General features: G+C 43.8%; 1 protein-coding gene across 2 annotated transcripts; it reads left to right on the top strand.

Annotated features, from left to right (window-relative positions):
• Nucleotides 1-717: 717 nt before the first annotated feature.
• galnt7 (UDP-N-acetyl-alpha-D-galactosamine: polypeptide N-acetylgalactosaminyltransferase 7) lies at nucleotides 718-26,525 on the top strand. 2 transcript variants are annotated; one of them, XM_041784973.1, is made up of 15 exons: nucleotides 718-1,190; nucleotides 3,952-4,063; nucleotides 5,644-5,959; nucleotides 7,575-7,741; nucleotides 8,630-8,760; nucleotides 10,118-10,197; nucleotides 11,902-12,084; nucleotides 15,809-15,926; nucleotides 17,325-17,447; nucleotides 18,854-18,969; nucleotides 19,152-19,254; nucleotides 19,354-19,452; nucleotides 19,684-19,812; nucleotides 21,997-22,027; nucleotides 23,785-26,525. In XM_041784973.1, the coding sequence occupies exons 1-15, from the start codon at nucleotides 1,068-1,070 to the stop codon at nucleotides 23,889-23,891; spliced, it is 1,938 nt and encodes a 645-aa protein (XP_041640907.1). In that variant the 5' UTR covers nucleotides 718-1,067; the 3' UTR covers nucleotides 23,892-26,525. The 2 variants fall into 2 exon arrangements, with proteins under 2 accessions (XP_041640907.1, XP_041640909.1); XM_041784975.1 differs by lacking the exon at nucleotides 11,902-12,084 and adding an exon at nucleotides 11,535-11,717.
• The last annotated feature ends 519 nt before the right edge of the window (nucleotides 26,526-27,044 follow it).

Here is a 27,044-nt window from a genome sequence, read left to right as displayed (position 1 = left end):
AATACACCAATACGTAGAAGCTCTTTAAACCAAATGATATTTTTAATGCTAAAATAGAATTATTATTGTTATCCATGAATTTTCAAATTTACTGATTTACAAAAAAACTGAAAAAATAGTAAAGCACATTATTATTTCTTGATTAACATGTCAAATTATAGTTATTTACTTGCATTCCTGAACAAAAAAAAAAGAGTTTTAGTGGTTGAATTTTATGTTTGATTAATTTCTGACTTCTCAGAGAAGTCCAGTGAGCCGGCTCAAATTTGGGTGAATTCAGTTTGAAATTCCTCATTCCTGTTCAAAATGGTAAAACGTGGAGAGCTGACTGAAAATGAAAGAGTCCGCATTAAAGCACTTCATGATGCTGGATGGTCTCTGAGACAAATATGACAGGTTGTCTGTGTAATGAAAGAAATTCTAATTGTGTCAATTTCATGACACAATTTATTGTTTTTTATTAATTTGTGGTTCATTCAGTTTAATAGCATTTTATGTAAATATAATTGTGTTTCATGGAATATTTTTACATTTACTTTCAGACATATTTATCTGCCATGAAGAGTTTTTTGTATGTATATCCTAAAATACATTTTTCATTGAGTTTTTTGCTTGTCTGGTCATTTCTTTCCTACTATCCATGCGTATTTTTTTTGTGTTGATTGTCCTGTGAGGGCCGCCGTAGAAGCATGCCTTAGCCCTACAGGTGGAGTCAGAGGAGAAACAAACCCGGAATAACCTGCTGCTGATCCGGGACAGGACCTGAAGACGGGACCTGGAGACAGGAGGGATCAGATCACTGCATTATCGATCAGTCTATCGATCAAGATTACAGTTGACTCAGGTGTTTGAGACTCTGCCGGACCCGGGTCAGGGAGGACCGAGTCAGACTTAGCCCGGATACAGAGACCAGATCCTGGAGGAGATCCCTGATCATCACCGGGATAGACGGGAGCAGACCAGAGTTAGCTGTTAGCTCGGTTAGCATAGTTAGCTTCCAGCCGGCTCCAGCAGCTGTAGCAATAGCTAGCTGCTAACCTAGCCTAGCTCCCCCGGCTAGCTCCAGCATGAGGCTGAAGGTGGGCTTCCTCCTGAGGTCTCTGGTGGTCATCGGGACGTTCCTGGCTCTGGTGGTCCTCTGGTCTTCCCTATCCCCCAAACCCAACGAGGAGAACTTTTTTTTGAGACAGGTGAGCTACCTGAGGCTAACTAAGGGGCTAACAACAGAGTAGATGGTGTTAAGTTTGTTTTGTTGATGTCGGTGTGACCGTTATGACTCTGAAACTCCCGGTAGGAGGGCTGACCGTTTCCCTAACAGGTGTAGAGACTCTCAGGTGAGTTATGGTAGATAGTAGGCTAACTGTTAGCCTCCTTACTGTCTGTAGATGTGGTCCAGTTAGCTGCGGATGCTAACCAGCTGTAGTCTCAGTATGAGGCTAATTCGCGTTAATATAACTATGAATGCACCGTTTTAAGGAGAGTATCTCTCACTACTATTATCACAGTAGAGGATTTATTACTGTAATAATCACAGCAGACCAGGATATACATCCGCATACGTCACCATGCTGGCGTCATACGTCACCGAGCCGGATCTGTCTCTCCAAGTGACACGAGTTCAGGTGAGCGCAGGTGGTTGGTCCAGTGAGAGATAGGAGATACCTTTATGTTCATAGGGCACATTTATGATGGCTAATGTTACAGCCAATCACAGCCCTCCTCTAGGTCTCTACTGATGACATCAGAGGTTTACCTTTAGACACAGGTAGGAACTTACCTGGGGCCTAATACTCCTCAAGACATGGTCATTATAGTAGAACTGGGCAATTTATCACGTTTTTAACAAATATCAGTATGTTTTCAAACTAAATACTGGCCAGTGATCATTTTAGGATGTAGGCAAACTTCTGAACACCGTCTAAAACGAGCACCACCTGAAAGCTCTTACTTTCCCACATATCTACCCACGCTTCCAAACGTTGCCAACTTATTTGCCTTGGCCACTGCAGGTTCTATCCACTTTTCCAGAATTTTCCATCTTATTTGCCTTGTTCATTGCTAGTCCTCTCTACTTTTCCAAAAGTTGCCACCTAATGTTTGTAGTGCAGACATCTATCTCTTGTTAAATTATGACTAACGGAGATTTGATCATTTAAAACACTGTCAAAATGTGAAAGTGTTTCCAGTGTTTTTTGACAGTGTAGACTAGGGCTGAATGATTTGGGAAAATAATCTAATTTTGATTTTTTTTACCCAGTATTGCGATTTAATATGCGATTATAGCTTAAGTTTCTCATCTCATGTATTTTCCAACAAAAACAAGCAATACTTCATTCTATACTACAACCAACACAATATTTGATTAAACTAGGGCTGGACAATTTTGAAAAAAGTATCTAATTGTGATGATTTTGACTCATTTTGCAAATTTGATATAAACTGTCGTATTAACCCTCAGGCCCTCCTAGAGCCCTTCTAGGGCTTGATCGTATTTTCTGCTCTTACTTTGGCAGTTATCATGCTAAGATTGACAAAGATGCTCATTTTTTAATGAATTTTTGAAATTTTATGATCCACACTGTGTAGACAGAATTTTCCACTGTGTAGACACACTCTCCCTCCTAAAGCCCTTTTAGGCCTCACTGACTACCATTAAAACCGCTTATTTTCATTCTACTGCCACTGCAATTCAGAAATAAGAAATCCTGTTAATTCTTCTGTAATTCGGTCATTCAGAGGTAAAACTAATTGCACACCAAAAAAAATGCCGCCAAATTTCACCATTTTTCAATGTTTGCAGAGAGGCATTGTGGGAGATAATGACCTTGTTTGACCTGATAGGATGTATCAGTGACTGTAGGCCAGTGGAATTAATTATTTCAACTAAAACTACTTTGGGTGTTTTCTATGGATATCAGAGTCTGGTGAAAAATTAAAATTATGAAAATGAATTCACATTTGCTATACATGATGCATGCTGTACCTTTATTACTATTATTGATCATATTTGACATAGAATGAATGAAACGTCGGTCCTTCCTTTCAGCAAACATGGCTGGTACAGTGAATGAAAAAGGGAGACTAAACCGCTCTGACCTCCTGTGCAGTAAAAGTGCCGTTAGGCACGGAGCAGAGAGAGGGAGAAACCACCATTTATCTTTCACTCCAATAAATGTCACTGTTTATCAGGACAGGAGAAAACACACCGCAGGCGTTTGCAGCATGAATGTGTTTTTAGAATGTGTATGATGTACTCACATTCATGTCGCTCCTGATGTGCATAGAAAGGTGCTATTTCTCTAAAATATCTGACATATGTTTTAAAATCTCCCATACCCCCTATCTGAGAACCATGGGCCTAGACCGGCCCCTATTGAAAGGCAAGGATGGAGTGTTTTTTTAAGTTCTGATGACTTCTTCAAAAGCATAAGAAAGAATGTTGGTGAAGCTGGGATGTTGGGGCCTTTTCCCTCCATTTTTGCCAGAGTTAGAAACTTTAGAAAAGTTGTTGAGAGCGCTCCTAAAGGACAGGGGAGAGATGGTTGGTATTTGTGTATGAGGCTGAGTAATGGTGCCGTTCTGATCTAAGAGCCGGCTCTTTGACATGAACGACAGGAGCTGGCTCCTGTTTCAGTGCCAGTTTCCTTTCTTCCATTTTTCTCCTTATCTAATCCACATTTGAAAAGCCAAACTGGAACCAATTTAGAAGCCATAGACCAGCTCTTATTACTGAGGTGATCCAGATCTCTAAAAAGAGATGATAACCCATAAAACCAGTGAGACTGGATGGACATCAGCTGAGGGAACAGGGTTTACAGTGACAGACTGGACTGAACCAAACAGCCGTCTGACCTCCACACATAGACCAAACCTGATCTGATATCCAGTCAGGTTTGTAGTTATTCATGTATGTGACACAGCTTCTGTTGAGGTGTATGTTTTATCTTCCAGGCGGGTCCTGCCCTACCTAAAGTGGACCCTGCAGACCAGTTTAAGCCTGTGGTACCCTGGCCTCATGTGGAGGGGGTGGAGGTGGACCTGAACTCCATCAGACTCAAACAAGGTGAGAACCCATCTAACCTTTCCCACTAATCATTCATAACGGGACGTCCCATTGACTCACTGGATCGTTTATGGATTTTGAAGTCTGGTCCAGGAGCTCACGGATCGGCCTAAACCAGCCCCAGCTGGTGAGCGGTGTATAAGTCAGAGCGGCGTTCCAGGAGAAGGTTTTAAATGTGGGTCAAGTAACTGAATGTTATCTAAAGGAACATTGTAGGAGTGTGTTTGCACACCTGTGGTTACGCTAGCATGTTAGCTTATCTGTAGAGGGGACTGCTGATATGTAAACACTAAAATCACATGATGCAGAGGTAATGAAATTGGTCACTTGACCTCCTGATGGCTGGCCTAAAATTTAGTGAAGTGTTTGGTTCTTTTAAGTCTAAAGTGAAAAATAATTCCCCCTGAAAATCTCAGAAAAGGGAAATTCTGACCACAGAACTGAACCACAGAGAGTCGCATCAGTTAGTTTGTCTCTCACGTATACATTAGGCTTTAGGTAGGTTAAATTTAAATCTTCAGTGGTGAAATAAATGTAACTGTCAGCCTCTATTATCTGTCTGTATATTCCCATCGGAGGAACATGACTGTTGAATCACTGGTTCTAGAGGCTCCTGACAGTCCTCTGACAGAGTGATGAGTGTCTGACATGACAACGGGGACCAAAAGTGACAGTTCAGACTGCCGTTTGAACCCAGTAATGACCTTAGATGAGAGTAGATAAAAAGGAAGAAAACTCAGCCCTCTGCATGCTCCTGTTAAGGTTTTAATTTTGTAATGATTGGATTCTTTAACATTGTAAGCATTCTTGCTCATACATATAATTATACAGTAAATCCTCAAATAAAGACCTGGGCCGTTGTTCACAAAACTTGCAGGGGACTAGGCCTTCATAGAATGGGGATCTTAAGTTTGAGCCAGGCCTTTATAGGAGTAGGCTCTTTAGTTTGAGCCAGGCCTTTATAGGAGGCTTTTTAGTTTGAGCCAGGCCTTTATAGAAGGAAACTATTTAGTTTAAGCCAGGTCTTACTTGTGGGCTCTGAGGGAAGGATTTGATTGGCCGAGTCGAGTCACATGGGACAGTCTGTACAGTCAAGTCCAGACAAGGTGTCCAGTCTAAAGCAGACTCACACCTGCAATCAGTGAAATCTGCATGGTTTCAAATGACAACACGGCAATAAGCATGATAATTTTTGATAACCTACTCTGTAAAGGAGGCGGCCCTTATCTGCTTTTGTGGACCACAAACCCCGCTTCAGTATTGGACCTGGCCACAGTTTGACTCCTGGTCTTTTTTAGAGGAAATACGATAAATATAATTTATAAACGCCCCCAGGTTTGGATTCTGGCTCTTTCAAACTTATTTTTAACAGTTTGGCTCCATTGTTGACAAGGGTTTAGTATCATTGGTCCTAGATCTGATCCAGGACCAAGTCCTCTGAGGCTGTAGGAGACGGAGGCTGGACAAGCCCTTTCTACTATAGATTTGAACCAGGACCAAGTCCCTCTGAGGTTGTAGGAAATGGAGGCTGGAGCAGGTCCATAGTCTACTCATGCCTCTTTTTCTGGTTTCCCCTACAGGGTCTGACACTTTCAAGAAGCCGGAGCCCCAGTTGGACCAGAAACAGGTGATCCAGCAACAGTATGTGACCTTCAGACCCCACAGTCATGACTACAACAGCCCCGTCCTGAAGAAAGGCATTCTGGGTAACTTTGAGTCTGAAGAACCAGAGCCCCCTGGGGTCCCTGGGGGTCCAGGAGAGAGTGCCAAAGCTTTTGTCCTGGGTCCAGAGTACAAAGACGCCGTGCAGGCCTCCATCAAAGAGTTTGGCTTCAACATGGTGGCCAGTGACATGATCTCCCTGGACAGGACCATCAGTGACATCCGCCACGATGAGTGAGTCCCTCTGTCTTCACCTGTCTTCATGGGTCCATACCTGTCTACACCTGTCTACACCTGTCTTTACCTGTCTACACCTGTCTAAACCTTTTTACACATATCTTTACCTGGTCTATGTGAGGGAAGCACTTCAGTAACAAAGGTTTAGCCAGTTTTCAGACATTTCAGTGCTATAATTCTGCGTACTGTTCCTTTAAAGGCTAAATCAAAGATGTTCATTTAAAGAGTTGAGGATTGATTCATTCATCTACAGACATGTTTACATCCGGTTTATCCAGTAGATCCTTTAGCAAACATCCTCCAGACAGAAGGATGTGGGCTTAGGGAGTGTCGTCCTTCTCAGTCGACTGGTTTGACTGAATATTATTACTGCTAATTCTAAACCTTCTCTGGAGACAGAGCTACCAGACTGGTCCTGATCCTGGCTAACAGCTCCATTAAAGACGTAGCTAATGAGGAAATTAGAGGCTGAACAGAGAGAGGTGAGGACTCCCTCTGTTCTACCAGCTACCGGTACAAACACAGACTACACTGGACTTCATTTAAGATAATGTATCTGGATTTCTGCTCTGAAATTACTCAGTTATTAGGAAATGATAACCCCAGGTTATTGGTAATTTTAGTTGTATCTCTAAAAGCATTTAAAAGCAGAAAAATTCTTAAGTTTGATCATTTTAGTTGGACTTGTCATGGTGGCTGCCAATGTTGTCAGTTCAATCGCTGCCCCACCCAGCCTACTCCTTAGTAGTACTTCCTGTTTTGAATTTTAGGACTCTCTCTATTTCAAACACCTCCTATGGCGTATTTACACAACAGAAACCCAATGATTTCTTTTCATTTCTGAATTTCTCATAATGATGAAGTAAAGCTGTTAAAAGTGAAAGAGCAGGTAAATGTGTGACCTCAGCTGATGACCTGAAACAACCACAGAGAAAACATTCCCTTATTCTTAGCTGTCGTCCTCCACCAGCACATGGTTGCATTTCATTGGTCTGTGGTCTGAGTAGAAACGCTCCACGCCCTCGGCAGATGCTCGGCTGTGGAAATATCTCTGCATGTTGCAATAAATTGTAACCTTTAAATCCGCCCTGATGAAGCAAGAAGCACTACCAGCCCAGAGGAGGAGTGTTTACTCCTGGGTGGATCCATCATCAGACTCTATTACTACAGCTCTGTACAGGCAGGTCCTTTACCAGTTGAGTTTAGATAAGATCAGATAAGAAGATGAGATAAGAGGTCTGAACCATTCCTCTCCTGCCCATAGGGATCTGTGAAACCTCCACAGGTCACTTACCTGCTGTGTGTCTCACCTGTGCAGGTGTTAGTGCTGGCAACTCACTCACCTGCTGTGTGTCTCACCTGTGCAGGTGTTAGTACTGACAGCTCACTCACCTGCTGTTTGTCTCACCTGTGCAGGTCTAAGTAGTGACACCTCACTCACCTGCTGTGTGTCTCACCTGTGCAGGTGTTAGTACCGGCAGCTTACTCACCTGCTGTGTGTCTCACCTGTGCAGGTGTTAGTACCGGCAGCTCACTCACCTGCTGTTTTTCTCCCCTATGCAGGTGTTAGTACTGGCAGCTCACTCACCTGCTGTGTGTCTCACCTGTGCAGGTGTAAGTACTGGCACTATGATGACCGACTGCTGACCTCCAGCGTGGTGATAGTGTTCCACAATGAAGGCTGGTCTACGTTGATGAGGACCGTCCACAGTGTGATCAAGAGAACACCACGCAGATACCTGGCTGAAATCGTCCTGATCGATGACTTCAGCAACAAAGGTAGGCAACTATATACTGAGAACAATCGCAACCTTATACTTACTGACTAGTGATGTTTGACTGAACCATCAATATCTGACCCTGCTTACTTGGAGCAACTGCAACCAAACACCAATAACAACAGCAGTAACTGATCCAGCATTGTCTGGCTGAACTGGCAATATCTTAATGAACTGCCCATGTCTGATTGAACTAGCAATATCCAACCAAACCAGCAATATCTGTCTTAGCCAGCATCATCTGACTCAGCCAGCAATGGCTGACTGAACCAGCAATGTCTGATTGAACTAGCAATATTCAACCAAGCCAGCACTATCTGTCATAGCCAGCATCAACTGACTCAGCCAGCAATGTCTGACTGAACTGCGCATGTCTGATTGAACGAGCAATATCCAGCCAAACCAGCACTATCTGTCATAGCCAGCATCATCTGACTCAGCCAGCAATGTCTGACTGAACTGCCCATGTCTGATTGAACTGGCAAAATCAAACCAAACCAGCAATATCTGTCATAGCCAGCATCATCTGACTCAGCCAGCAATGTCTGACTGAACTGCCCATGTCTGATTGAACTGGCAAAATCCAACCAAACCAGCAATATCTGTCATAGCCAGCATCAAGTGAGTCAGTCAGCAAAGTCTGACTGAACCAGCAATGTCTGATTGAACTGGCAATATCCAACCAAACCAGCACTGTCTGTCATAGCCAGCATCATCTGACTCAGCCAGCAATGTCTGACTGAACCGACAATGTCTAAGTGTTCAACCATGACAAACAGACAGGTGGTAGGGTCTGGGAGGATTGGGGTTTAGTCTTAAGGTTGCTCTGCTGGGTCTCTAACATGAACCAGAGGCTGAACAGGGTAGTATTAATGTTGCCTGTGTCCAGCCCACCTGAAGGAGCGTCTGGAGGACTACATCAAACAGTGGAATGGTCTGGTCAAACTGTTCAGGAACGACAAGAGAGAGGGACTGATCCAGGCCAGGAGTATCGGAGCCAAGAAGGCCAGCAAAGGACAGGTACCTGATGATGTCATTGAGGCAGGCACCATGCATATATACACTTAAAGACTGCCTGGGCCACCGTTCACAGGAGCTGTAGGTCTAAATGGATACTATGTTGGTGGGGTGTATCTGCTCATAATAAATGAAGGCCATGTTGCTGGGACGTATCCGGTCTTAATAATTGGACACCATGTTGCTGAGGTGTATCTGCTCATAATGATTGACGGCCATGTTGGTGGGGTGTATCTGCTCATAATAAATGAGGGTCATGTTGGTGGGGTATCCTTGATCATAATGAATGAACACCATGTTGGTGGGATGTATCAGCTCATAAAGAGCCCTGAGCTAGTCATCCTGTCCTGTTTTCAGCAAAGAATAGTTTTAAGGCCCTCTGTGGTTTCTGTTATCCACAGTAAGAGGAAGCCTGACCCTGTCTGCCTTCTGTTCTAAACCACAGTAATGTAGCCTACTTAAAGAGCGGCTCATAAGTCTGAGTTCACATCATACAGACGATCAAATATCAGTCAACAACTGCTGACTGACATGGACACTAAAATGACAGGATTCAGGTGTTTTGGTTTAACGGGCGACCATATTATCTGGTGACTATGTAAAATGTGTCAGTGGTTGTCTCTAAAACATTGCCTGTTACACTATTACAATGTCATTTAGCAGACGCTTTTATCCAAAGCGACGTACATTCGAGAGCAAGAACAACACAAACAAAGATCTAGACAAGAAGAAACACCATGAGAACTTAAAGAGCATCTTCGTTTGTTGTCTTCTCGCATCTAGATCTTTGCTGGTGTTGTTCTTACTCTCAGGTGGAAAAAAGTATCTGATAAATGACACTCGAACAGTATGACTCCAGAGGTGTTAGCTTGTTTATTTAAAAAATGCATGATTAGTTTACCTCAAATTAATGTTATACACTTAAGTAAATTTAAGATCTCCTTTATTATATCCTGATATGATGGCCTTTATACTCTTAATATCACTTTTCTGTAGAGAATCACAGTTATCCTATTTTAGATAAAGCTTTAAGGTTTTAAAATCTGTATATTTTAAAAAAAATAAAAACTCATTAGGCTGGATCATAAAACATGTCTGGCCTTTGTGGCCAAACAAACATCTATAAACTGTTTCACACCTCAGTGAGTTATGAACATTTTAACCATAGATAAACCTCCCACTGTTATAGACTTACATTCACTATGAGCTGCTGCTCCCCCTCTCCAAGATGGCACCTACAGAGATGCATGTCAGAAACCTGACTAGACTCACCATCACCTAATGATTACTAAAACAAGCCTGATGTCTTAGTGCTCTGATATCAGACCCCTGGGTGACTGATGGCATGTTTGTTCCTCAGGTGCTGATCTACCTGGATGCTCACTGTGAGGTTGGAATCAACTGGTACGCTCCACTGGTGGCTCCGATATCTAAGGACAGGTAACATACACCTGTAGTACTGTCTGAATATGGCTGACAACAGGAGGACACATTAAAGCATGCTTTATACTGCTGTAAAAATGCACACCGTCACAGCCTATGCCATAATAGTCGATGGCATCACAGCCTACGCCATCATGGTCGTATTTAAGTAAGCACGTAGATTAGACCCAGAAGTATAAGTCAGGCTTTAATCTGTTGTTTTACCACTATACCTGAATATTTTGATCATAATGAGTAAGCTGCTGTAGTCAATGATATCTGGTTGTATTTTTGAATCCATGCTATCATCTTTGATAACCAACCAAAGCAAATATGTATCCCTTTAATTCATGGTTCTCATATGATCATGTGATGTATTTTCTCTGAATTAACTCTGATTCTGTTCACAGTATTAAACCCTAAAACAGGGGGTTCTGATCAGCATCAAGCAGTTCTTTACTGTCCCTGAGAGGAAGACCTGCTTCCCAGCTAAGAGCATCACAGACCATCGCACAGTAGAATGGTGTATAACCAAGGCCTGTACTGGGCTGTCTGAGTGAACATTCAGTGAGAGGACCCTTCAGGCTGCTCTACTTTTATTCTAGTGAATTTCAAACCCACAGCAAGCGCAGTATAAACCCACAGCCAGGCCAGTATAATCCCATATCCAGCCCGGTGTAAACCCACAGCCAGCCCAGTATAATCCCACAGCCAGGCCAGTATAAACCCACAGTGAGCCTAGTGTAATCCCACAGCCAGCCCAGTATAAACCCACAGTGAACCCAGTATAATCCAACAGCCAGCCCAGTGTAAACCCACAACCAGCCCAGTATAATCCCACAGCCAGCCCAGTATAAACCCACAGTGAGCCCAGTATAATTCCACAGCCAGCCCAGTATGAAACCCACAGCCATCCCAGTGTAAACCCACAGCCAGCCCAGTATAATCCCACAGCCAGCCCAGTATAATCCCACAGTGAACCCAGTATAATCCCACAGCCAGCCCAGAGTAAACCCACAGCCACTCCAGTATAAACCCATAGCCAGCCCAGTGTAAACCCACAGCCACTCCAGTATAATTCCACAGCCAGCCTAGTATGAAACCCACAGCCATCCCAGTGTAAACCCACAGCCAGCCCAGTATAATCCCTTAAATGGTAAACTGACGTCCCACAAAGAGCTGTTTATCTCTGCTGATCGATAGAAGCGTTGCAGAGGCACTGTTACGCCACCATTCTCCTGATGCCGCTCAGTGGCAAATTGAGTCATCACCAGTTACACCAGTGTACCCGGCGCACGTACGTGCCTTTTCCTGGCGACGTGAACGGCCCTCTGTGTGTGTGTTTGTGTGTGCAGGACCGTGTGCACAGTGCCGCTCATAGATTATATTGATGGTAACGAGTACAGCATAGAGCCCCAGCAGGGCGGAGACGAGGACGGGCTGGCTCGGGGAGCGTGGGACTGGAGCCTGCTGTGGAAGAGAATCCCTCTGAGCAACAGGGAGAAGGCCAAGAGAAAACACACCACACAGCCCTACCGGTACTCCTCAGAGCAACTAGCATGCTAACTCATCCTGTTCTGTTTGTGTCTCCATCTCCACCCCTCCATCCTCCTCTGCTTTCACGGGCACCGCTGTCTGCCTGCCTGTGTTCCTGCATGTGTACCCCCCATCCCTCCACCCCCCATGTATCCTGTATGCATGGCCCCAACCCGCCCCTGTCAGAACGGCGTGCACGGTGCCTCTGATCGACTCCATCAACGGACAGACGTACGACATCTCGGCCCAGGGCGGAGGAGACGAGAACAACTTCGCTAGAGGTGCCTGGGACTGGAGCATGCTCTGGAAGAGAGTCCCTCTAGGAGAGAGAGAGAAAAGAAATAGGAAGACTGTCACTGAGCCATATAGGTACACAAATCAAACGCACTGATGTGGACCAGGTCAGCTCAGGTCTGAATGGTTTAGTCTCTGTGTTATCAGATCTACATATGACATCATTGTTCAGTAAGCTAAGGAGCTCTGAGAGAGGACCAGGACAGAAGGTCTAGAAATGTTCCTGTAGGACTCCTAGAACAGACCCGGGCTCCTAGAACAGACCCAGGCACCTAGAACAGACCCGGGCTCTTGGACCTGGGCTCCTAGAACGGACCCGGGCTCCTAGCAGCAGTGAGGTGTTTAATCCAGCTGGACAGGCCATGATTGATTAAAGCTGATTGGTTGCTGACGCTCCCGTCCCTGCTGGTAGGACACATCCACTGTTAATTCACACTCATGGATGCTTATGATGGTATTGGACTTCAGGATCACAGAGACCTGACTGGTCCCAGTAACAAACTGGACTGTTCGATATAAGGGTCTACAATCTAGAATCTTTCAGAATCTTTCATGAATGTCAGACAGCTCTGACCTAATCATCAAAGTCATTTAGGACCCGCCTTACCTGTCAGGGGTGATAATCTGGTCTAAAAGGGTCCAGCCGAATGATCTCTGTTGTACTGGTATTGGTCTAACTAATTGTTGTCTTACTGGTTTCTAACTGGTTTCTGGTGTCCAGTCTTGGACATCTGAGTCGTCCCATCTAGTTTCTATCTTACTGGTTTTGGTCTAACTGTTAGTCTTTTTCTGGTCTCTTACTGGTTTCTGGTGTCCAGTCTTTTTGTGTCTTTGTGGTCCTCACTGGTTTCTGTCATACTGCTTTTGGTCTAACTAATTGTTGTCTTACTGGTCTCTAACTGGTTTCTGGTGTCCAGTCTTTGACGTCTGAGTCATCCCATCTGGTTTCTGTATTACTGGTTTTGGTCTAACTGTTATTCTTCTGTCCTGTTTCTAAATGGTTTCGTGTGTCCATTTTTTTTGTGTCTCTAACTGGTTTCTGGTGTCCAGATTTTGACATCTGTGTGGTCCCCTCTGGTTTCTGTCGTACTGGTTATGGTCTAACTTACTGTTGTCTTTCAGGTCTCTAACTGTGTGCTGCTGTCCAATCTTTTAGGTCTGTGTGGTCCCCTCTGGTTTCTGTCTTACTGTTTTTGGTCTAACTGGTTGTGGTCTTTCTGTTCTCTTACTGGTGTCTGGTGTCCAGACTTTGACATCTGTGTGTTCCCCTCTGGTTTCTGTTGTACTGGTTTTGGTCTAATTGTTGTCTTTCAGGTCTCTTATTGGTTGCTGGTGTCCAGTCTCAAAGGTCTGTGTGGTCCCCTCTGGTTTTTATTGTCATGGTTTTGGTCTGACTGGTAGTTGTCTCACTGGTTTTGGTCTAACAGGTTTTTGTCGTCTAGTCTTTGAGGTCTGTGTTGTCTCCTCTGGTTTTTGTCATACTGGTTTTGTCTAATTGGTAGTCTTCTTAGTGGTCCCTAACTGGTAGTTGTCCTTCAGGTCTCAAACTGGTAGCTTATGTCAAGTCTTTGTGTGTCTTTGTGGTCCTCTCTGGTTTCTATCTTTCTGGTTTTGGTCAAACTTATTGTTCTCTTACTGGTCTCTTACTGGTTTCTGGTATCCAGTCTTTGAGGTCTGTGTTGTCCCCTCTGGTTTCTGTCTTACTGGTTTTGTTCTAACTTATTGTTGCCTTTCTGGTCTTTTACTGTTTTTTCGGTTAAGACTTGGATGTCTGTGTGGTCTCTTCTGGTTTCTGTCGTACTGGTTATGGTCTAACTAACTGTTGTCCTACTGGTCTGTACCTGGGGGCTGGTGTCCAGACTTTGAGATCTGTGTAATCCCTTCTGGTTTCTTTCTTACTGGTTTTGGTCTAACTAATTGTTGTCTTTCTGGTCTCTAACTGGTTTCTAGTGTCCAGTCTTTTTATGTCTTTGTGGTCCCCTCTGGTTTCTGTCGTACTGGTTTTGGTCTAACTAATTGTTGTCTTTCTGGTCTCTATCTGGGTGCTGGTGTCCAGACTTCAGGTCTGTATGGTCTCCTCTGTTTTCTGTCTTATTGGATTTAGTCAAACTAAATGTTGTCTTACTGGTCTCTTCCTGGTTTCTGGTGTCCAGTCTTAGTCGTTTGTGTTGTCCCCTTAGGTCTTTGTAGTAATGGTTTCGGTCTAACTGGTAGTCGTCTCACTGGTTTTGGTCTAACAGGTTTTTGTTGTCCACTTTACGAGGTCTGTGTTGTCTCCTCTTGTTCTGTCATACTGGTTTTGTGTAACTGGTAGTCATTAGGTGGTCTCTACACGGTAGTTGGTGTCCAGTCTTTGTCTGTCTTTGTTGTCAGCTCTGGTTTAGATCTTACAGGTTTTGGTCTAACTGGTTGTTGTCTTGCTTGTCTTACTGGGGCACCATCACTCCCCCCTCCCGTCCTTAACATTTCACCCATCATGTCTTTGTCTGTGTCTACTCTTCTCTCTCTAACCCCTCTGTCTGATTGGATAGTCCTTTAGGACTGAGACCATCTAACTGGACAGTTCTTTAGCACTGAGAGCATCTGATTCGACAGTCCTTTAGGACTAAGACTGTCTGATTGGACAATCCTTTAGGACTAAGAGTGTCTGATTGGACAGTCCTTTAGGACTAAGACTGTCTGATTGGACAATCCTTTAGGACTGAGACTGTCTACTTGGACTGATCTTTAAGACTGAGACTGTCTGAATGGATGGTCCTTATGGACTGAGACCATCTAATTGGACAGTCCTTTAGGACTGAGACTGTCTGATTGGACAGATCTCTAAGGCTGAGACCGTCTGACTGGGCAGTCCTTTAGGACTGAGACCATCTAATTGGACAGTTCTCTATGACTGAGACCTTCTGATTGGACAGTTCTTTAGCTCTAAATAATATGACAGTTCTTTAGGACTGAGACTGTCTGATTGGAAAGTCTTTAAGGACTGTGACCGTCTGATTGGACAGTCCTTAAGGACTGAGAGCATCTGATTCGACAGTCCTTTAGGACTGAGACCGCCATATTGGACAGTCTTTTGGAATGAGACCGTCTCACTGGACAGTTTTCTAGAACTGAGACCGTCTGATTGGACAGATCTCTAAGAACGGAGAGCGTCTGATTGGACAGATCTCTAAGGCTGAGACTGTCTGATTGGATATACTTGTAGGACTGAGAGCGTCTGATTGGAAGGTCCCTAAGAACTGAGAGCGTCTGATTGGACAGATCTCTAAGGCTGAGACTTTCTGATTGGACAGTCCTTAAGGACTGAGACTGTCTGATTGGATTGTTCTCTAGGACTGAGACCTTCTGATTGGACAGTTCTTTAGCACTTTCTGATTTGACAGTTCTTTAGGACTGAGACTGTCTCATTGGACGGTCCTTTAGGACTGTCCTTTAGGACTGAGACCGTCTGATTGGACAGTCCTTTGGGACTGAGACCATCCGATTGGACAGTCCTTTAGGACTGAGACTGTCTGATTGGACAGTCTTTTGGACTGAGACTGTCTGATTGGACAGTCCTGTAGGACTGAGACTGTCTGATTGGACAGATCTCTAAGGCTAAGACCGTCTTCTTAGAATTATTGGAGCTGACTTTTAGAGAGTACTTTTCCTAGACATTCTCATCCCTGGTTCTAACACGATGACTGACTGACAGTATTATTCATGAACGTCATCAGAAGGGATGATGTGCTGATTCTCACTGACACCCGCAGGGTCTCTGCTCCTGTTTGACTTTTCTTCTGTGACGGTGTATGTGCAGGTCTCCAGCTATGGCGGGGGGTCTGTTTGCCATCGAGAGAGACTTCTTCTTTGAACTGGGTCTCTATGATCCAGGACTGCAGATCTGGGGAGGGGAGAACTTTGAAATATCCTACAAGGTAAAATTTTAAAAACTCTGCTTTCAAATTTGGCATTAATGATCCATTTGTGTCATTTAGGTACCAGCTGATGTCCCTTTAGTCTTTAGAGCTCTGTGTCCCTCCTCTATTCTAACAACAGCCCTTCCTCATCTCTGAGGCTCTCTGACAGTGGACTGGTATCTCTACATGCTGATAAGAATGAATGGGGGTCAATTAGCCTCCAGCTGCTGGAGCCTCTTAAACAGCTTTTCACCTTCATGTTGTCATAAACATGCTTTTAAAGGATATACTGTATACTATTTAAGGCAAGGTTGGACCTTTTTTAGCTGTGATGTCATCATCTTTAAAGGCAAGGATGGAATGCCATCCTTTGATGATGGTGTCACCCATAAAAAACATAAAAGGCCTCGAAGAATGACATCATCTTTAAAGTCATCGGATGAACTGTTGGAGAAGCTAGGGATGTTGGAAGCTTACATGTAAGGCCATCCTTGGCAATGTTTGGAAATCTGTCTTAACATAGTATTACCACAGTATTACCGCTGTATTGCCACTGTATCGCCGCTGTAATACCACTGTATTACTACTGTATTACCACTGTATTTCAGCTGTAATACCACTGTGTTACTGCTGTTTTACCACTGTATTACAGCTGTATTACAGCTGTATTACTGCTGTATTACTGCTGTATTACTGCTGTATCGCCACTGTATTACTGCTGTATTACCACTGTATTACTGCTGTATTACCGCTGTATTACTGCTGTAGTTCAACTGTAATACCACTGAATTACCACTGTAGTACTGCTGAATTACTGCTGTATTTCAGCTGTAATACCACTGTGTTACCACTGTATTACTGCTGTATTTCAGTTGTAATACCACTGTATAACTGCTGTATTACCGCTGTATTACCACTATATTACGCTGTATTTCTGCTGTATTTCTGCTGTAATACCACTGTATTACACATGTATCACTGCTGTATTACCGCTGTAATACCGCTGTATTGCTGCTGTATTACCGCTGTAATACCGCTGTAATACCTCTGTATTACCAATGTATTTCTGTTTTTTTTTCTTTTTAATTTTATTTTTTTTAAAGATTTTTTTGGGGCATTTTTGTGCCTTTATTAGATAGAGGAGGACAGTGGCTAGAGTCGGAAACAGGGTCAAGAGTAGGGGAGAGACATGCATTAAAGGGTCTTAGGCCGGATTCGAACCCTGGCCGCCCGCGTACATGGGGAGCGCCTTTAACCACTACGACACCTGCTCCCTGTATTTCAGCTGTAATACCACTGTATTACTGATGTATTACAGCTGTATTACAGCTGTATTACTGCTGTATCGCCACTGTATTTCTGCTGTTTTAATGCCCTATTATCGCTGTTTTAAAGCTGTGTTCTGACTGTGTGTAGATCTGGCAGTGTGGTGGTCAGCTGCTCTTCGTGCCGTGCTCTCGGGTTGGTCACATCTACAGGCTGAACGGATGGCAGGGGAACCCTCCTCCTGCACATGTGGGATCATCACCAACTCTGAAGGTAGAACAGCTCACCACACACCCAACCCAAACTTCCTGTGTTGCTATGTTGACATGAGAAGTGTTTTTTTGGTGTCAGTGCCACTGGAACAATGCTAGCAGATCAGCTTATGCAATGTAAAAAACATGTTCAATTGTGTTTATCCATAGCAACAAGCTCATCAAAACTGTAGCCACCTGGCCCAGTTGGACATGTGACTTTTGTGTTGTATTAGCTATGATCCTGTGGTAAATTCATCATACCCCTTGGTTTCTCTTGTGGTTCTGACAAATCTTAGTTTCAGGAGCTATGTAGCCCTGGGCCCTTGATTCAAAGGGGAACTGGGACACCCCTTCACCTAAACATGCAAAACCATTGGAGAGGCTAAGATAAGGGCTTAGGGCTAGAAATGGGACTGGCCCTAAATCTAATCTCTGAGTCGCACTGAAACACCTGTATGGTTGAAGAGTTATTCATGTTTACTCCGCAGTCAGACCAAACTGATGAAGTGTTTTTAGCATGCTTCAACACCTCCAAGCCAAGATGACTGTACAATGAGGAATGACGAGCATTGATTTGGTCTGAGAGTAAAGGATGGACTATGTTTGAGATGTACCGAGCTCTTAACTTGGTCCTGTTTCAACTATAAGACACCATCCTCAAAGGAAAGGATGGAATGTTCTATGAGCATAAAGGAAGACATCATCCTAAAGGCAAGGATGGAATGTTCCTTAAGCTTAAAAGAAGACATCATCCTTAGAGGCAAGTATGGAATGTTCAATGAGCTTAAAGGATGAAATCATCCTCAGAGAAAAGGATGGAATGTTCTATGAGCATAAAGGAAGACATCATTCTCAAAGGAAAGGACCGAACGTTCTATAAGCTTTAAGGATTACATCATCCTCAACAGCAAGGATGGAAGTTCTACAAGATTTAAGGATTACATTATCCTCTAAGGCAAGGATGGAATGTTCTATGAGCATAAAGGGAGACATCATCCTCAGAGGCAAGGATGGAATGTTCTTTGAGCTTTAAAGGAGACATCATCCCCAAAGGCAGGGATGGAATGTTTTTAGACTTAAACTGATGACATCATCTTTAAAAGTAATGCTAGAATGTTGGTGAAGCTTGGGATGTTGGGGTCTTTTACCCTCCATTTTTGCCAAATAGTAGGCCAGAGTTGGCAGCTTTTGGAAAGGTGGGTTGAAGTGAAGAGTTTCCCTCGCTCCTCCACAGTCCCACCCACTGTTCCAAAAGTGTCCATCAAAGTTCAGTCCACATGAGGGCAGATTGCTGGTATGTGTATGCTGAATTGTGTTTGAGCTTATCTGTTTTGGTTTGAAGAAGGATGACGTGTTCTTCATGTCCAGACTACTAGAACCCTCTACTGTGGAACACACTTTCTAACCCTCACTGTGTCTCTACAGAACTATGTACGTGTGGTGGAGGTGTGGTGGGATGAATATAAGGACTACTTCTATGCCAGCCGTCCTGAGACTCTCTCATTGGCCCACGGAGACCTGACAGAGCTCAAACGCTTCAGGTACCACCCAGCTGTTGATATGAAAGCTAATCAGTTATGGCAGAAATCATTATGATAAGTCTTTAATATTTAGATTATTATTTACCACAATCGTTGATTTTTTAACATCTGCGAGGATTTATCAAACTCAAACACTCTTAACACCTTAAAAAGCATGAATTAACTGGGTGAACTATCTACAGGGAGGAGCATCGCTGTAAGAGCTTCAAGTGGTTCATGGAGGAGATCGCCTACGACATTCCTCTGAGTTACCCTCTACCCCCTAAGAATGTGGAGTGGGGGGAGGTAGGACAGACCTCTGAGCATGCTCACTCACTGTTTGTTTTCATGTTTTTGTTGATGATGATGTTGACATTGTTGCTGTGTTCCTTCCTTGCCGTGTAGATCCGGTGCTTAGACGACAAGTATTGTATCGACAGTATGGGACACACCAATGGGGGGACCGTGGAGATCGGACCCTGTCACAGGATGGGAGGGAACCAGGTACTGAACCATGGAGCTTCTGGTCTGGTTTGGACCGCTCCACTCCCTGTCAGGGTCATTCTCTAACTCACAACCTCCCCAGGCAACCACCAGTGACCTCATAGATTCATGTCACATGATCACAGTTTTTCTGTCTGTGATAAGTCATTCTGACTGATCAGTTTTTCTGTGATCAGTTATTCTCTCTGATCTGTTATTCTGACTGATAAGTTATTCTGTCCATGTTCACAGTTGTTCCGGATCAATGAGGCTAACCAGCTAATGCAGTATGACCAGTGTCTGACCACAGGACCAGATAAAACGGCTGTTATCATCACACATTGTGACAGGAACCAACACACGGACTGGAAGTACTTCAAGGTAAAACAGATGGACTACGAGGAAGTCCTGATGACAGGAAATACACGATAACAACAACCATGCACATGTATGACTGCTGATAGCAGACGTAGACTCAGACACTCGGCACCAGGGCCACACACAGAATTAGCTAAGCCCCTGATAAACCCAGAGAATGGCCCCTGATAAACCCAGAGAATGGCCCCTGATAAACCCTCATATGGGCCCTCCCTCAGCTGTGATTCATTGATATTAGGGGCATTGTTGTGTTCCTTTATGTTGGAGCTGAACAGAGAGTAAAACTGTTGCTGGGTTCTTATGTTGAAATTAATCATTCATGCTCTTTTTTTTACCCGTTTGCACAATGTTCTCTTCCCATTTTTCTACTTCTTTATGCCACTTTAAACTCTTTTTTTCCTCCAGTTTTGTGTCATTTTTTTGCCATTTTCTGCCCATATTTAGACACTGCCCAGTTCTAACCTATTTTTGCTACTTTTTCCAGTTCTTATCCACTTTTGATTTTTTTTTCTAGTTCTTATCCATTTTTGCTACTTTTCTGGTTCTAACCCATTTTTGCTACTTTTTTCCCATTTTTTATCCATTTTGCTACTTTTTCCAGTTCATACCCTTTTTTCTACCTTTCAAGTTCTAACCCATTTCTGCTACTTTTTTCCAGTTCTTATCCATTTTTGCTACTTTTTGCAGTTCTAACCCATTTTTGCTACTTATATCCAGTTTAAATCTGTTTTTGCTACTTTTTGCAGTTCTAACCCATTTTGCTACTTATATCCAGTTTAAACCCGTTTTTGCTACTTTTTGCAGTTCTAACCCATTTTGACTACTTTTTTCAGTTCTTATCCATTTCTGCTACTTTTTTCCAGTTCTTATCCATTTTACTACTTTTTGCAGTTCTTATCCATTTTTACTACTTTTTTCCAGTTCTTATCCATTTTTGCTACTTTTTTCCAGTTCTTATCCATTTTTGCTACTTTTTCAACTTTTTATCCATTTTTGCTACTTTTTTCCAGTTTAGACCGTTCAGTATTCAATGAAATAGAAATGACAGAAATGACAGTGGTCCACTCAGACTGCTGTATGTCATCTATGTTGAGTATCAGTGGACTGAACTCTGGTTCTGTCTCTGTAGAACTCTTTGGAACATTCTGACTTTCAGCCACTGTGCGACATACGGGGGGTCTAGGGGGGTCCGAGACCCCTTGATTGACACAAGAGACCCCTTGAAACCCTCAACTGCAAAATTTTGGGGGGTCTCTTGAGAAGTATTTATAACGTCATTTTTCAGCTGCTATTGTCACTACAAATGCCATTTGATAGCACGTCATGTTTGTTTTAATTAAGTTCATTGTAAAGAATTTATTCACATATAAGAATACGGAAGAATAATGTCTCTGATAAAGCTTCCAAACGTGGGGGGCGCTGTTTCAAATGCTCCACAACAATGACCTTACGTAACCTTGCCATACAGCTTGTGTATTTCTCACCGCTTTGGTTACTCTCCTGAAATTGTGGACTCAGTGTGCTTAAATTCAGCGAAATATGTCAAAGAGAAAGCAGAGTTCTTTGCTTGAAAACTTTGGATTCACATCTAAAAGACTAAACCGAAACAGTGATGAGGATGGAGCAGAGACATCCTGAGCTAATTCTGGCGAGGCTGCTGCTAGCACATCTATCGGTGAGTTGGGGTCTCCAAAAAAAAAAAAAAAATCTATTAAACCCAGACTTAATTAACTGATTGTGATAGACCTGCTGTGCTTCACCATACATCGGTTGGCTGGGTTCATATGTGCACGTATGCGTGTGTATGTGTGAGCGCGCGCCCGCAAGAGAGGGACGCGCGGGTGTCCTATATGGTCACAGAGCAGAGTTGCTCTGTGGTCCTCCAGCTGTGTGCAGCTTTGTTGATGATGATGCTAGATTGGGTGATGTGTGTTTAATGTGCGTCTGTGCATTACTTGTGGTCCTGTATACTGCATGCTGTGTAAGACTTCAGCCTGAAACTGGAGTACTAGTTTGGGTGGACCCCCCGATTGTGGCCGGGTATTTCGTACACTGCTTTCAGCGTCTGGCCCCAGAGATTCAGACTGACTGGGGGTCATATGACCGCCTTTGATTGGTTCTGGCGTAGACCAGACAAACCAGAAACCTCCAGTCTGACTGATCACTGTCTCTGTCTCTGTGTTTCAGGAGCTGAATCGGTTCATTCACTTACCAACAGGTGAGTTTCTGCTGCTTCATCATCGGGGTTTGTGACATCATCAGACGTCAGCTGTGGTGTGGTTACTTTGGGGGTGTATTTGTCATTGACAGTGACGCCGTGGTTCGGTACATCGTCAGTGTCCGCGCTTAGGTCGGGGTAAAACATTTCTGACTGGAACCCTCTCGCTGAAGTCCCGGGGTCCAGGACCCCCTAAGTCCTCTCCGCTCCACCTCTCCTGAACCCTGGGGAAGGGCATCACAGGGTCAAGGAGAGGGGAGGGGGACCGTAGTGATTAGGGAATCTGACTTTAGGCGGAGATAATTCGCCGAAGGTAACTCCTGCTTGCGGCCGCAGGAACAGCACATCCTCGCATATTAGACAGTGATGTTACGTGGAAGTAGGAAATCAACAGTTCCGTAGATCAGCTGGCGTCTTTTGCATGGTGGTAGGATGGCAGAGAGCTGAGCTGTGCTCTGTTGCTCTGCTGCTCTTCTGCTTTATTGGGAGGAAAAAGTGGCTTTTGGATGCACCCGCACTACTTAAGGAACACTCAGCTAAGCTGCAGAAAGGCTGATTGATTCAGGAAATGACACCGCTACCACCAAGTTACTGGAAAATGTAGTTAAGCTACTAACACACTATCTATGGAGACGCTCCTGCCTGACACTGAGTAATCCCACCCTAATAAGCAGAAAAGCAGCATCCATAAACGTGCTACCAGATTGACCACAAACCTAGAAAAGCTAGCATTTTCAAGAACTCTTTATATTTGTGAGGACATGAAAATCTCCGGCTTTTAAACATTTGTCTATCTTCCCTCAAATGTAAAATAGACATGGAAGTTAATTTTTGTGGTCGTTGTTTGTTGGTTGTCCTCTTTTACAGCTACCAGCAGGTTCACGTCAGCTGAAGCTTCAGCCGCATTCAAATTTCAGTCAGGGATTTTTGTTCACAATGAAACAGGAAGATTGAAACACTAGCAGAGCCATGAATCTTAGCACAACATTTGAAAAATAAAAGCAGAGGATTGATACCAATTTTGGAAAATCCTGCAAAATCCAAGCGGTTCTTCTTGATTTAATATCTCATAGGGAGTTTTCCTGATCCAGAGAGCAGAAATTTTACAGTTCATAAAGGGCTGACAACAACAAACTTTTTCTGCTTGTGATGAAACTCACAGGCTAAGGCTGAGCTGGCTCCTCCTCTGAAAGTCAGTCAGTATGTCTTAAACATATGACGTTTAAACTTCCTGAGACCAAAAAACTAATGTTGAGAGGATTTTAAGCTATAAAACAAAAAAAAAACTGGCTCTTTACTGACTCATGGCTCTACTACTTCCTGTTTCATGGCAAACAAAAAAATTACCATGACTAAGAAAATCTGAAATGATTATGTTGTAGTTAGGCTTTCATTTTGAAACAGCCATGTCAGGAGCTGGGCTGCTTTCTGCAGTGGAAACTCAACACATCTGAGACAGACTGTTCTTTAAAAATTAGGGACCAGAGCATCATGGGGGGCAGTTCAGACCAGTTCAGAACAGTCGAGACAAGTTCAGGCCAGTCCAGACCTGTTCAGACATGTTCAATCCAGTCCAGACCAGTTCAGACCAGTTCAGACCAGACCAGTTCAGACCTGTTCAGACATGTTCAATCCAGTCCAGACCAGTCCAGACCAGTTCAGACCAGTCAAGTTGCACAGAGGGATGACTGATAGGTCTAAAGTGGATTATGGTGGCGTTGTGTTCTAACATGTCTGTGTTTTTGTGGCTGTCGTAGGGAAGTGTCTGGACCGCTCCGACCTGCTGCACACGGTCTTCATCGCCAACTGTGACAGCAGTAAAACCTCTCAGCGCTGGGAGATGAACAACATTGTTGCTGTGTGAGCCAATCAGACAGACAGACGTGGAGGCTGGGTGGAGAACACGCCCACCAGACTGCTCTAGACGTCACGCACACACATTCATCCACACATATCTAATGTTTCCCCCCAGCTCGGTTCGGTTCAGTATGCTATTATTTAAAGGTCCTAAGATCTGCACCATCCTAACGTTTATCACTGAGGGTACCTGTCTGACCTCAGTGGGAGGAGCTTGTCTCACTGAGGATACCTGTCAGACCTCAGTGGGAGAACTAGTCTCACTGAGGATACCTGTCTGACCTCAGTGGGAGGAGCTAGACTCACTGAGGATACCTGTCTGACCTCAGAGGGAGGAGCTAGTCTCACCGAGGATACCTCATAAGCTGCTATGATGTCACACTTTGTAGCTGACGCGGCTTTCTTCATCCGTCTGACACTGCTGATGACCAAATATGGTTATGGTGTCAGTATTGTTACAAAACTCTAGAACCCATTTTAAAAGGAACCCTGCATGATCAGACAAGTTCATCTTGTTGGATGAAATATCCATCAAAATATCTATCCAACAAGATGAACTTGTCCGATCATGCCGGTTTCTTTTAACAGTTTGAGGTCCTGACTGATGGATTCTGGTTTAAGATTTTTCTTCAACCCTAAATCTGGTCTCTAAACCGCCTCTTTGTTCTTAGATTTTCTGTCTGTGCTCTAAATGTCTGACTTATCTCTGAGCTTTAGATTCTTCTCTGTGGCGTACCAAAATTTCTCTAAATATATTTTAGGTTTTTCTCTGACATCAATCGTAAACAGGGAGAGGATGGACCAATCACGTTAGCTCTGCCCATTGTTGCTGTGTGCTGTTCTCCCTTGATCTCACTAACATAGTCCCAACATTCTGTCACACACACACAGTAAAAGACTGAGAAACAAAAATCATCATCAAACTTGAACAGGAATTATTAAAAATCTGTACAAGATAGAAAAAAGTGACTCTAGCATAATGTAGCTAAATCATTTGTTTACTTTTTAAAGCCAAAATGAAGTCTGTAGGAGGAGCTGGGGGTGGAGTTTTAGGGCTTAGATGATATGTGTGTGATAGAATGTTAGGACACTCTTGTTGAGATCAAAGCAGAGCAGCACAGCAATAACAGGCAGAGCTCACCTGATTGGTCCATCCTCTAACTGTTTCCTATTGGTTCGTCCATCCTCTACCTGTTTCCTATTGGTCGGTCCATCCTCTACCTGTTTCTGATAGATCGGTCCATCCTCTACAGAGGTACATTTAGAGCTCAGAGAAAATCTCAGAACAAGCAGGCAGTTTTGAATGGAAAGACTGAAGAATATTTGAACCCTGAATCAATAAGTCAGGACCTTAGAACGTTTCGATGAGTTCTAGAGATTTGTAACAATAATGACTCTGTACATGGTCATCTGTGGAATCCCAATCTAGATCAGGATTAACCATCCCAAAACATGCCAACCTGTACTGAACCGAACCACACCGCTGGGCAGAAACTCAGAATCTCTCTCTCTCATTGGTTACACTCCTGCTGGGCTGATCTGGACCCATGCTGCTCTCTGATTGGTTGTTCAGAGCTCTTAGGTTTTGATTTTTTTTGTTTTTTTTGTTTTTTTTTTTTGTTTGTTTAAACTCCTTTACCGTCTGTTTTTGATCCTCTTCATCACTCTCAGCCCACTAACCAAAGAGTCCTCCTATTGGTGGAGGAGTCTGTGACATTATTATGGGGATCAGCAACAAGGAGGCATGGCATTAGAGGATGTTTACGTCAGAGTCTCAGATGAGACAGTACTGAGCCATTCAGAGGCCAGCTTTATTAATGTGATCAATAAATGTATTAACCTGATCAGATCCTGATAAGAGAAAACACTCCACAACAGGCAGACTGGAACCGGGAACAAACTTAATTTCCTCTTCCTTTAATTTATTCAGTCATGGGATCATTCTTCACAGTCTATATGAGCATGAGTATCCCAGTTATTAGCCCTATCCCAGCTCTGATCATAGTGGGGATATGGTGTTTGTACATGGACGTTAGTATTCCAGTTATTAGCCTTATCCCAGCTCTGATCATAGAGGGGATGTGGTGTTTATATGGACGTTAGTATCCCAGTTATTAGCCTTATCCCAGCTCTGACCATAGTCAGGATGGTGTTTATATGGATGTTAGGGTCCCAGTTATTAGCCTTATCCCAGCTCTGGCCATAGTGGAGATATGGTGGTTCCTCTAATCAGGATCAGGGCTAATCCTGAGTTCTAAAACTGAGATATACTGTTTACATGTTCAACCACCAAGCAGGATCCTTAACCTGGATCAAACCCAGGTACTCTGGTCCATGTGAACTCTGTCTCTGCTCCATCCAGGCCTCTCTTCTTAAACAGGAACCATTGATCTGTCCTCATGCTAACAATCGATTAACCAGACCTTCTCTACTGTCACCAACACTAACCTCTGGTTGGTTTAAGTTTCTTTCTGCTGATTGATTGATCAGTGATTGCTCGGTGATTGATCGGTGATTGATTAGCTCCAGTGAGGAGGACTCCTGCCTTATGATAGACTGATGAAGGTCCCGGATGTGACCAGCTGACTGTGACTCCTGATGATGACTAACCTGTTGTTCTGGGGTTGAACTCATGAAGAAGACCCTGTTTGTTGGTGGGGGGGTCGGTGTGGGGGGGCTGGTGTTGGGGGCCATCGTGTATGCAATGTTTTGTACACTGTAAATAGATTGTTTGTAAAGATACTGAATCATTTTGTGAGGGTCTGAATGATGTAAATATTTAACTTATAGCAGAGATTTAATATGGGGTGGGGGGTGGGGGGGGTGATGGACGAAATAAACACTGATTTTTACAGCTCATACCACCTCCTGTCTGTTTATCACTCTGAAGAAGATGAAGACCTCCTGATGGTCTCAGACCCAGAGTTTGTGTCCATCCTGAGGTTTACATGTGTTTCAGTGCCTTAAGAACCTTTGACTTCCACAGTTTAGGTAGCATCAACCTTGGTCCTGTACTGCTCTGGCTGCCTGATGGCCATCCTCCAGACCTGGTCCAGGACCATGTGTCATCCCCCCAGCTGACTCCTCCGTGACACAGATGGTCACCCCCGGCATCTGGACCAGCCCAGCAGGTCCTCGGCATCCACTGTGCAGTGAGCTG

Source organism: Cheilinus undulatus, linkage group 4, assembly GCF_018320785.1.
Source record: "Cheilinus undulatus linkage group 4, ASM1832078v1, whole genome shotgun sequence".
NCBI classification, from domain to species: domain Eukaryota; kingdom Metazoa; phylum Chordata; class Actinopteri; order Labriformes; family Labridae; genus Cheilinus; species Cheilinus undulatus.
The sequence above is the reverse complement of the archived record's forward strand: the minus strand, read 5'-3'. Positions and strand labels throughout refer to the sequence as shown.